The 12,353-nt window shown below is 43.5% G+C and overlaps 4 protein-coding genes across 4 annotated transcripts; 2 read left to right on the top strand and 2 right to left on the bottom strand.

Annotated features, from left to right (window-relative positions):
* Window positions 1–715: 715 nt before the first annotated feature.
* PHALS_07700 (uncharacterized protein) lies at window positions 716–2,232 on the top strand (the record flags this gene model as incomplete). Its single annotated transcript, XM_024721213.1, has 3 exons — window positions 716–843; window positions 908–2,152; window positions 2,211–2,232. 3 exons carry the CDS (start codon window positions 716–718, stop codon window positions 2,230–2,232), a joined length of 1,395 nt encoding a protein of 464 aa, XP_024586335.1.
* A 52-nt stretch (window positions 2,233–2,284) lies between these two features.
* On the bottom strand, window positions 2,285–3,946 carry PHALS_07699 (atp-binding cassette sub-family b member mitochondrial; the record flags this gene model as incomplete). Its single annotated transcript, XM_024721212.1, has 1 exon — window positions 2,285–3,946. One exon carries the CDS (start codon window positions 3,944–3,946, stop codon window positions 2,285–2,287), a length of 1,662 nt encoding a protein of 553 aa, XP_024586334.1.
* PHALS_15248 (uncharacterized protein) lies at window positions 3,946–4,342 on the bottom strand. Its single transcript, XM_024721210.2, has one exon. The coding sequence runs from the start codon at window positions 4,279–4,281 to the stop codon at window positions 4,021–4,023; it is 261 nt and encodes an 86-aa protein (XP_024586333.1). The 5' UTR covers window positions 4,282–4,342; the 3' UTR covers window positions 3,946–4,020.
* Window positions 4,343–5,227: 885 nt separating this feature from the next.
* PHALS_07698 (Concanavalin A-like lectin/glucanase, subgroup) lies at window positions 5,228–7,404 on the top strand (the record flags this gene model as incomplete). Its single annotated transcript, XM_024721209.1, has 2 exons — window positions 5,228–5,548; window positions 5,617–7,404. 2 exons carry the CDS (start codon window positions 5,228–5,230, stop codon window positions 7,402–7,404), a joined length of 2,109 nt encoding a protein of 702 aa, XP_024586332.1.
* Between the last annotated feature and the right edge of the window lie 4,949 nt (window positions 7,405–12,353).

Raw genomic sequence — 12,353 nt, 5'->3', positions numbered from 1 at the left:
TTGGTCCCCCCGCCACTTCACAAGATTTTGGGTTAAACCCCGTCGATGACGTCGTCATCGTGGGTTCCACGTGATAGTGGACGCCACCATTCTCATCGAGAAGAGTCGGCGGCGGATAATGACGACTTGGTCGCCGTCCGGTTACTCGCGATGCTCTTTGATCGTTAGAGACAAAGTCCGTCCTCATCGGCACTCTGCCGAGCATCTCTCCAAGGTCATCTACCGCTGTGCGAAAGCCTCGAGAGCCTGGAGCACTTTGTGCACCAACTGCATCACGTTGAGGATTATCGTGCTCTGTCGGAGCGGCTCCTAGCCGTCGAGCAAACAAACACGTCAATTCGTGGGACGGTGGAGCACCTGGCGCCGTTGGAATCGAAGATCGTTGCACTCTGTATTCAAAACCAGTTGCTAGTTCAGCTTCTGGGTGGCAGTGCACCTTCACGCGCTGCCCCGGCGCCAACGCTTCCGCGTTCACTAGCTGTGAGTGCGAAGACAAATGATACTAACATATCGTCGTCGCATCGTAAATGAGCCATGATCTACTTACAGCCAGTGTGTCTGCGCTGCTTAATCACATTATCTTTTAGTGCCGAGATCGTCAATAAATTCTGTAACCTCTTCGTAGGAGATATAAAGACTGAAATAGCCAAATAAACGACCATGACCAAAATATATTTAACTATTCTTGACCATTTTCTTATCGACCTAGTGCTCAATGATTGAAAATGTGGGTGTGCTCCCTAAAGAGACGTTTATCACATCGGTAAAAAAGATTCCAGATGCTGCATCAGGTCATCGAAATGTACTTGGCTCCGACTTGATTGTTATCGATGAAATACCAGCGTAAGTCATTCGGTAAAAGTTTCAATGGTATTTCTAGCTAATTCAATTTGATTTTTCTTACTAGTATGGCGATCGTTCGCCAGAAACATGCTCAACTTCATGAAGTTGTTGGTTCGCTATCGGACAAGATCAGTGCTGTTCTCGCACAGCAAGAACGTGATTTTTTGGCTGCCTATCGTGCTCACATGTACAATGTGCAGAAAGAACTCTACGCTATGCGCGAAAAGATTCACCGCAATGAGACGGTGGAGAACAAGTCTGAAAAGATCAAAAAGATTGAAGATGAGCGCGACTGGTATCGAAATGAGGCACTACGTCTCGATGCATTTACAACAACAATGACCAAAGATTTAAAGACGATGAAGGAAAATTTAGAGTCGATTGAAGAGGACCGAACTTGGCTTGAAAAGCAGTTGAAAGCATGCAAGAAACAAAACAAAGTACTTCGCGCAGAACTGGATGTGCGAGTCGCAGTGGCTGGCACTAGTTATGGATCAGATAATAGAGGAGGTGACTCTCCTTTCGATTCACAACGTAGAATAGGAGCCAATTTACCAAAGCGTCGAATTTCAAAGGATTTCAGCACCGAAACAGCTTCAGTATCCGAGGTTCATGGATTACCCCAATTAACTTCAGATGCGGTTCGTTCCGAAGAGAAGCTCAAAAAACAAATTCGACACTTAAAACGCGAGCTACAGCAAAAATCAATTGAACTTAGCTCAATCATGCGGCAGCATCATCTTGTGAAAAGTGAAGTAAGAACTGGTCGATCCCTTCTTGAAAGTTTCTTTTTGCTATGTGTTGAGTCAGTGAAAGAGGAGGTGAGTCGACGACGTGAGAGGAGGTCACACACTAAACAACGAGATAGTCAATTGATGACAAGCAAAGCTCATGACTCAAAACATGGCGTCGAACTGACTGAATTCACATCTCAAGATCGTGTACGGGTCATCGAGCGCTTGTTGGCTCATGACGAAGTGCTAACATTCTTGCACAGTCATCTATTTCCATCTGAATTGCCAACAACAGCAAAAACAGACACATCTTCTATAGAAACAAACAGGAGCTCAAGGTCTTCCGGAAGCGAGATAGATAAAGTAAAAGCCTCGTTACCGACTTTACAAATCTCAGCAAGTCTTCCAGACACCTCGAAATCATTCTCAATAATTGACGGCAACACACCAGATAAAGATGACGAAATAGAATGGATTGACGAGGAAGAAGTCGAAGAGGACGAAGTTTTCATTAGGTCAGCCACTCGCAACAGTTTGCCTCTTGACCGCTTCACGAAGAAATACTTAACATCCATGTAAGTGTCATTTTCTTTGTTTATCCTTCCATTAATTTATCTAACTTTTCTGTTCAAGAAAAACTGCATTTATCGAATAGACAAGAAACACGGACGATTTCTTCATCATGAGTTTCTGCAGGTCGCCAAGTTTTACATTTGTCCACTTAGAATTACCTTAGCAAACGTACTGCCCTTTCGACAAGAGAGTTCATCAAAGGTACCCTGCTCTACTACTTGGCCGTTCGAAATGACGACGATTCGGTCAGCACTTTTGATGGTAGATAGTCGGTGAGCCATCAATATAAGAGTTCGTCCTTGCTTCGCGCGATTTACGGCATCCTGTACTAAGCGCTCGCTTTCAGGGTCCAGTGCTGAAGTGGCTTCATCCATAATTAATATCTTTGGACGTTTCACGAGTGCACGTGCAATGGCTACGCGCTGTTTCTGGCCGCCCGAAAGTGCCTGACCACGCTCACCGACAATCGTGTCGTAACCATCTGGAAATGCCATAATGAAGTCATGTGCATTGGCAGCTTTTGCAGCGTTAATCACACTTTCGAGGGTCACATTTTGACTATCAGAGCAGCCATAAGCAATATTGTCCCGTATAGAACACGCAAACAACGGCGGCTCTTGCGGAACAGCTCCCATCAGTTCACGCAATTTTGTCGGGTCTAGCGTCGCAATATCTACACCATCAAGCAGAATCTTTCCGCGGCAGTTTGGTCCGTCTAACTCGTAAAATCGAGCAAGGAGCGATGTTACTGACGACTTGCCACAGCCACTCGGACCCACAAGCGCTAGTGTTTCATTTGGACGAACTTCCAAGTTCATATGACTGAAAATTAACGAGTCAGTACGAGTAGGATATGCAAATGCAACATCTTGGAACTGAATATGACCCGTGAATGGCACTGGCAAAGACGAATAACCGTTTTTAGGAACTCGTGTCTTTGGTTGACGATTGAGAAGCTCGAACACACGAGAAGACGCTCCAAGACCTTTCATTAATTCAGCATAAAATGACGACAAACCTGCAAAGGAGAACCCAACGTACAGTGTGTACAACAAAAAAGACGTGAGCTCACCACTTGTAAGAAGCCCATCAGTAACCATTTGCCCTCCGTATCCAAGAACACCAAGCATACACATTTTAACACCAAGATCCACTCCACCAAAAAAGGTGGCACTTGCTAAGGAACGTTTTCGAGCCAAATCCAAAACTTGGTCGATTTTTTTTCGATAAGTTTCCACTTCATGCGCTTCTTTTGAAAACCAGCGCACGACTCGCATATTGCCAAGTTTTTCTTCAGCCACTTCTGTAGCTGTACTCAGTTCTGTCTGTACTTGGGTTGTAAGTTTTTTCACATATCGACCATAACTCATCGCACCAAGTGCTATGGGTGGTACGACAGATAACATGATCATTGCTAGTTTTGGACATGTGACAACGATCATGGTGATGCTGCCAAAAGCTTGCCCAGTGCTACGTAGTCCGCTCGCTACATTATCGCTTAGCACTTTTCCAATCAACGTCGTGTCTGCACTTAACCGATTGAGCAATTCCCCTGTCCTGGACGAATCGAAGAAACCCAGTTCTTGCTTCAATATTGATGCATATGTGTCTTGTCGCAGTCGATTCGTTATGCGCTCTCCAATCATGTTGCTAGTGTCTACACGAATAATGTTGGCGATTGAACCAACTGCAAAGAGTCCACCTAATAGCGACACAACTGTAGGAAGAGGCATAGCACCAGCTGAACCAATAGACACAATGTCGATCACTTTGCCCATTCCAAATGGCACACACATTGTAATGAACGTCGAGACGCTTAGTGCTGAGATAGAAATGGCCAAAGGCTTCTTTTCGGGTTTATAGAGCGAAATTAAACGCTTGATTTCGCTTGCTTTAGCTGGAGTGACGGCAACTTTAGTTTTGTCGTCTCGATACTCGGACAGACTGGAAAAGAGCCACTTGGAGTGTCTGTAAGGCGAGATATACAAACTTGAACGCGAATGGATACGTGCTCGGAATAAGCATAGTGCTGCATCTTGAGAACTTGATCAAGAGAATTATGAGAGGTGAGACAGCTAGTATTATTAATGAGGAGCAAAAAGACTACGGACCGAGCAAGACGTTGGAGCATAGTGGCTAAATTGCTGATTTTTTAATCATGAGAAACTTTAGCGTCAAAATTTAAATACTAATACAATTTTTCTTTTGATTTCAGCGTAGCTTTTGGACCTACAAAATTGTTAATGTAGAACAAAATGTTTCTCCTACTAGTCTGGTGTCCATTTGAATGTATAGTAAGTAATCTATAAAAAATGTAATGACGATTTCTATGAGGCTTCTTAGCTGTCGCATGATAATGAGAATGAATGTTTTGATAGCATCGCAATGTTATGCGAGACGGACGGGCTTTGAATCCAGCACCTGGGATTAAGGTTTGATACGGTGAATTTGAAATATTCACCTTATCGGCAGGTTCTTCTCTGCAATATTGTCAAGCGCATTCGCAGCAAACTTAATAGAAAAACGATTGTGAGTGCTAAGCGTAAAGCAAGCGTGATCTTGCCGGAGTCACTCCTAAAGCGACAAATATACGGATCAGATTGTCCGTTGAAGACTATCAAACGAAGACTTGTGATTTTGGAGAAAGAAATTATTTTATCTACATGCGATGTAGTCAGCTCGAAGGATGTAGCTGCAGTTTCCTACTTTCATCGCGCAATATCAGATACGATGATATCCCTTTTAGTGACATTTTTGATATTGTTGGAAATATCTCCGTAAAGGACGTTCAGTTGACATCTATCAATCTGAATATTTGGATAAATTGCAAAACTTCTTCAAGTACATATCAAATGTCAATCATTCCACCGTTGGGTGAGTTATGTTGCTTGATACGAGGCACGTCCCAGGCCGTATCTCCTACATGACTCAAAAGCCAATAATTTTTTTTTTCGGTTGCTATGCAAAGACTTTGGATGATTCCTTTTCTGCTTTGGGTGTCAGTAAATTACGACACCTGGGCAGCGCACTCAAATCATAACGATTACAGCTCCTTGACCACGCAGTCTGGTCTCAAGATGTGGGTAGACCCAGACACTCCAACAGAACACTACACGTGGGTGACATCACGGGGTGAAACGTGGAATCTTGTCATGAGTGACGAATTTAACATACCTGGTAGATCATTTAGACCTGGAGACGATCACATATGGACGTCTATTGAAAAACCTGACGGAGTGAATGACGCCATGGAAGTTTACGCGCACAACAAGACATATACTGCTTGCGATGAAGCCAGCAGCGTGTGCAGCTTTCAGATCGAATTGGAAGATTCGATCACAGAGCTGCAAGTCTGGAATAGCTATCTCGAAACGCCGAGCTTTGAAAACGTTACATTTGTACGTATGCCTTCATTATCAACCTTCAATCATGTCAAATAATTTCTTGACTTTTCCTTACTTTATAGTTCTATCGAGGAGGTATGGTGCAGTCATGGAACAAATTTTGCTTTCAAGGCGGTATGGTCGAGGTAAGAGCACAACTTCCTGGAGCTTTGTCGGAGACGTCCGGAAATCCGGATATTCATTTGGGTCCTAATGCTCGTGCTCAATCATTGCGCTACTATCCAACTTGGCCTGGAATATGGATGCTAGGAAATCTTGGTCGTGCCATATTTAGCGGTTCGACAAACAGAATGTGGCCCTTTTCTTATGATGCATGCGAACCTGATATACTACCACCAAACAATCAGCGTATCAGTGCATGCGACCCAAATCCAGGCTCCGGGATGAATCCTCACCAAGGTCGAGGAGCACCCGAGATCGACCTTGTCGAAGGCGGTGGCACCACAATTTCGGCATCGATACAAGTAGGACCTGGAATGCCGCCTGAATTTCGCGTAATCCCACCAAGAGATGAGAATAAACTTTGCATATATTCCAGTTCATGTAAAACACCAGGTGCTAATGTTCCGGGAATTCCAAATAGCGTCTACCTTAAAGCACGTGGTCATCCATCTTGGTACCAAAACTTGCGCTACGCCGCAAACAACTTTTGCCAGCGAAACGCCAGCGAAGTACAAAGCTACGCAACGGTGAAAGCTGCACTACGAGCTGGTGTTGAAAACAATTTGTGCTCCGTCACCACATGTCCAGCTTCGTTAGACATAAATTCCGATCTCACGTATATGAATGCTGACACTAACGATCGTTGGGGTATCAACTCAAACGGAACTTGTTTTTCCGCTCGAAATTCGTATATGGGTGAGTTTATCTGCAGCGCTGGCAACACCGATCCTCGCTGCAAGCCTGTTGAAGGCGCACCAATTCCGCCAAACAACGGGTTGACTTTTGCCTTTCAAATGGATGCACTTTCGGCGAACTGGCCAGTGCATATGGCAGTTTATACAGAATTCGTAGAGTACCAAGTGGAGTGGGTCTTTGGTCCTAATGGTTATGTTCGTTGGCTATTATCAGGCGAACCGCTGTATGAGATTTCTGCCAAATCAATCACAGAACCTCCACAAGGAGCTAGTGTAAGGAACCCAAGCAAGATCATGATCGAAGAGCCGATGTACATCATTTTTAATGTGGCCATGTCTAGTAAATGGGGTGCACAGCCACCAAACCCCAAGAATCCATGTCGTGGAAACGGGTTGGATCCAGTCGCGAATGCTATTTGTGATGCGTTTCCAATGCATTTAAAAATTGATTATATTCGAGTGTATCAAGATATATCTCCTAGCTCACCTATGAGTTTGGGATGTAACCCGGTGACCCACCCTACAAGACAATGGATCATAGATCATTTAGATGAATACGAAGATGAGAAGAATAAATACGTTGAAGTGCGTGGGAAAGCATTTTGCCGCTCGGATAACGATTGTACCGTCCAAACACCGCACGATCGACGTCGCCGCTCTTATGCCGGCCCACAAAAGAGTAGACCAGCAATCGTGACGGGAAAATGTGTGAACCAGCGCTGTGAGTGTACTAGTCAGCTTTGGACAGGACCACGTTGTATTGTACCGACCGTGTCAGGTGCGAGATCCTTCGGTCCTTCGGTTGTTATGGCGGCATGCATTGGATCGATCTTACTTTTGCTTGGAATCTCATCGTTTGTTGCGCTTTACGTCGTAGGAGAAAAACTTGCAGAAGCATTCGAATCGGAGCGCAAGATTAAACAGCAACAACGACAACAATATGGATATTTACGCCGTCAGTCTAGCCATACTCTTCGAAGCGCCGAAATTTAATGCAGGGTAGCTATGTTCGACACTAACAAACGCTACTATTTCAACATGAGATATATTTGTACTTCAGTTTTGATTGTACAAAACGAGTTGACTGATGTGGAAATGCCCAAAAGCACGCCAATACAGCATTACGCGAAGCTTTTGCACTCTGGACTGCATACTACTTCAAATGCAAATAATTAAATGGCAGTTTAAATACTCCGTCGTGATGTTTTCGAAAAGACTCGATCATAAACAACATTACAAGCTATACTAGAGAGTAAGCTATAGTAGATGTTAAATGGAAGGCTAGCTCATTGTTTCTACAATTGTTGCGCCTTCCACTCTTCTATGACCTTAAGTGTAAATACACCGAACGATTCTCGTGGGTCTGAAGTATTTCATAATTTTCTCATATTCTGGTACATGGCTCACCACAAGCGTGATATCAGCAAGAAATTAACCAAAGGTCTCCATTTGACTTACACTGTCATTACCTGTTGGCTACAAATCTGTCCTACTGTAACGCTGCCCCGATTTTCGGACGTCGATCATATCCTTTGACAACGCACTCGTTTGACATGCTGCAATCCAGAATGACGATACCAGATAGATTTCATGACTGAAGAGTTGCTATCACGGTAATATCTATAAGCTTTAAACGAAGTCGAGCCTCTTTGATTCCAGCGAAGCAGTTTTAAAAACCTCACTTTTTCAAGCCGTACGATATTTTCTGGAAACGGTCACGAGCTGCTCGATGAGTCTTATTACGATTATCATTTCGAGATTCACGATTCAGCCCATGACTCAACTCAAGCCTCGCTTGCATTTGTGGCGGCTTGAGTGCCCTAACATCGATGACAATGAGGAGCCTAGAAGGGCCAAATATTATCAAAGACAGGAACAGGTTTGCACCAGAGGTCTTGAAAGATCTGCGAAACATGTCTTAGGCACATGCACCGACCTTAGGATACGAAAGCTGATATGTGTGGGCTCGTACGCATGTTGCACGCTTATCATGACGTCGTCCGCGTTTTCAGTTCGTTTATCCACAGCCAGCCTTGCGTATCTACACATCGCGCTAAAATTTTTAGTGTTACACGCCGTTTTACGTGAACGGGCTGATTTTCCCTCGCGTCCCGCTGACGTCGCCATCCCACACCTCTTCTACAGTATTGTATTGATTACAATTCCCGATCATGCAGGTTCGATGACTGTACAATTGGCCATTTAAGCGGGGATTGGTGTATAAGTACGCTTGCATCCACAGCTAAGCTTGTTAGCTTTCGAAGGTAGGAACAGCAAAGAGTTCCAGATCCAAAAGGCGACAAAGGCACCCCACAAAAAGTAGAAGAAAAACACGAGTGCCAATCGTTAATGATGTCAGTCATTCGAAAGCAAACTTTGCCCTAACAAATTAAAGGTTGAATTCAGCGTTACTCGGAGTACTTATTAACTGATTTAGTGTGTCCTTGTGCTCGGCTTTAATCCTGGGTATAATATCGTCCACATACTATCATCCGACAAGATGCATCACGTAATTAACCGCGAAGGCTCGTTTTACGCTCCAGTCAGGCGCAATATTTTGCGGTATATTCTCACGGTCGGCACTAAACTCTCCAATTCGTTATAGATGGAACCCAGCCCTAAAAGTATGTGCTCTTTCTAAGAGAGGTGAGGCTTACAACGCAGGTTTGTGCTTGTTGATGTCAAATGTTCCGAGATTTTTGTAGCCTTCTGGGCCCTGATAAATTCAGGAGCGCCTTAAGTTGCACGGGAGCTACAAATTTTAATTAATTCTGTGTCGTGGCAAGTGTTTGTCGCTATCGTACTTCTATGATCTTAGCAAAGTATTGTATGGTTTCATCTTGTAATATTCTTTTTTTAAAGATCGAGCAGCGTTATCCAGTCCAGAATAGATCTTGATGACATGTCAACATCAGTTGCCAGGGAGACGAAGTACTTTTGTGTATCTGCGAATGTGCACAATGCTAAAGTACAAATACTTATATAGATGGTGGGTATCCATAATGGAGATGCGTGGGCTGCCAGCCACAGTCCTCAACTGATACAGTTAGTCTTGTTATAATAAATACGTGAAGCATACAGGCAGAATTAGTCTAAATAAAAATAATTTCAAATACAGAATTAGCACAAAGACGTTCTCGGTTTTGCTACTGGGTGGAAAGTTCGAGCCCAATATATTTGCGTTTTTGAATGCAGAATCGTTGAGGCGCGAGATCCTTTGTGCAAAGTACACGGCACCACCCTCGTCGCACCTGGTATCACTTGAAGTCAATTCCACGACCGAGTCGTGAAGACTGTGTCGTCTGTGGGGATTGGACTTCAAATGTTCGAGAACCTATCATCGGGGCAGTTGAACACACTGTAATCTTTTCTCGATTGTTGGTGCTGACTGGGTCGGAAATGTAGTTATCTGCGGTAATCGCATCGTTATCAGAGTGAGAATTGGCTGGTGAGATGCCTCTCGACCAGACGCCTGTACTGTTAATACTGAGCGTTCATACCTTTAAGAGCAAGCACATGGATAATCTCTCTCGTTGAGAAAACCTGAGATAGCCACATATTTGGTAATGCTTTAAATAAAAAACAGCGCGCCGTGCTCGTGGTCTCTAAGCTTGGAAGCCGCACTCAATTTGTGTACTAACATGCAGTATCTATGTGGAAAAGTAACCCCAATATGAAAAAACTTAAAGTGAAATGTCGCGGGTGCTCGCACCATATAACGAGCCTTTTTCGGTCTCGTTTCATGTCTTTATTAACTTGCAAGAGAGGCGAGAACTAGTGGACCAAGCAGAAACTCTTTTTGCCGCTTTATTGTCAGACCCCCTTTCAGAAGCGGCAAGACGTGCGCACTGTCGGCAGGGAGGTGTTTAAAGGCACCATTTAACCAGTAGCTCCGATAGATATCAGTGTAAACAGACTTGTGTTTGGTGCTGATATCTGTTGAAATTCAGTGGACTGTAGTCATAAAGGTGGAAGGGGTATGTACATATTTCAAGCTTATGTACGACTGATATCGAGTGAAATGTTTGGTAGAATATTTTAAAAAGTAGACAAGAGATTAAGGGTAGCAAACAAAATATGTCTAGCTTACATTTTGCAAATCACCGCTCAGATGTAGGTTTCTAGGTTATGAGCCCAAGCCCGGCAAACTCAGCCTCGCCATGAAAGTCGCTCGGCCTTCGGAATGAGCAACTTTGACAGAGCGAACTTTCATATATGGAAGTTTAAGATATATATGGTACTGGCGGAGTGCAATTCGTCGGTAAAATTAGGCTGGAGAAGTGTGCTACTTTGCAGGGCAAAGGAGCTTACAAGCGCCGGTCTCGCAAGGCAATGGTCATCATCTGTCTTGATATCGTGAGGTCGCACTATCCGTTGGTCAGGTCGGCCAATGGGACGCATGATCACGATCATATGTCAAGGAGAATTTCGAGATAAGGCACAGTTAATTTTTTTTTCTTTTTCACGGCAATGATAGACAAAGGTAATCTTGTTGCACCATATCAACAAGATTATAACGCTAGCAAAATTTATTAAAACTGTCGAACCCTCGTTGGGAGAGATAACTTGGAAATGGTTTTTATGCGGGAGCTTGTGAAGTCCCGACTACTTCATGAAGATCTGAACCAAAGGATCATGGCAGTAGCGTTGATAAATTTACGCAGGGACAAGATCAAGCATTGCCACAACTGAGAGCGTGTAGTACAAAGCAAAACAAGCAACAGCTAAAACGAATCTCAATACCGTAAAGACAAAACAAACAACAAGACACTAATTTGATGAACGATGTTTGACTATTCGCGGTAACGCGGAGCTACAGTGGACACAGGCTGAAAGTAAAACTTGCGTGGAAATTATGTAATGATGTATATGCCGCGAAGTCGACTTGCAATAGTAGGTGGACTTTGGCGTGACACAACATATGATATGCTCAAAATTGCTAATGAAGAAGTTTAAGTAAATTGCACTAGTCGGAGCTGATCTCGCAATTTATGATACAATTGTTTCCGCGGTAATGAGGGCGTGGAACTCATGTCAAAAGTAACATTGTAAGTATGGTGTTGTTTAAACTGTTGGAACAGGTGCATGGTGATGCGAATGATTACTTCAAATAGAACCAAGAAGAGATTGCTTAGAAAAGTGTTGCATATACCCGAAATGTCACACAACCTTTACTCCGTTGGAAGCCTAACAAAAGATGTAGGGCCAAATCGCTTAAAAGTTTGGTCGATCTGGGAGTGTCAAAGAGTTAAAATGTAAATTGGTAGTCTGAAAGGAAAATATATTGTTCCAGCTGTGCATGAAGCAAGTTAGCGTTAAGGAGGCCAATGTAAAAGTTCGTTGGGACGTTGAGGGGTCCCCTCGTCGTACATCTGGCACACCGACTCATGTACATTGGTAATTGCGGACTTGATATCGTCACCAGAAGAAAATATGTTTTGAATATTGCGTTTTGTTCATTGAGCAGTGGGATTATATAACAGGTTCACACTAACCTGTTATATAATCCGGCAAACAAACGAGAGTGAAATTTCTGCCAAAATCTCAAAAACAAGCAAAATTTTGTTGGAAGCAATTACAGCGATATGTGGTCCGATGAAGTCACTAACGTTTACTGGCAAACGATATTTCGTATATATATGTAATCGCTTTGAAACAAGTCAAAAAAGTTTGCTCTGTTTGTCGCACCTTACCACTTGCCGAGATTCAAACTTGGAAAGTGGTGAAAGCTCTTCACTGTGATAGCGACGGCTAGTGAGCGTCCGGTGAAAGAGAAAAACCAAATTCTGAAAGCGCCGCAGTATCGTGAGAATACTCACTCGTCTATAAACCCCCGCATCTAAATGGCGTAGCCGAGCGTGTCATCTGTCCACTCGTTGAATAAAAGATTTGCATGATTAGACATATAGATGTTCAAATAAATTTTGAAGGTGAGATACTCA

Source organism: Plasmopara halstedii (assembly GCF_900000015.1).
Source record: "Plasmopara halstedii genome assembly, contig: Scaffold_3120, whole genome shotgun sequence".
Classification (NCBI taxonomy): domain Eukaryota; phylum Oomycota; class Peronosporomycetes; order Peronosporales; family Peronosporaceae; genus Plasmopara; species Plasmopara halstedii.
Note: the sequence above shows the minus strand (reverse complement) of the source record. Positions and strands in the feature narration are given on the sequence as shown.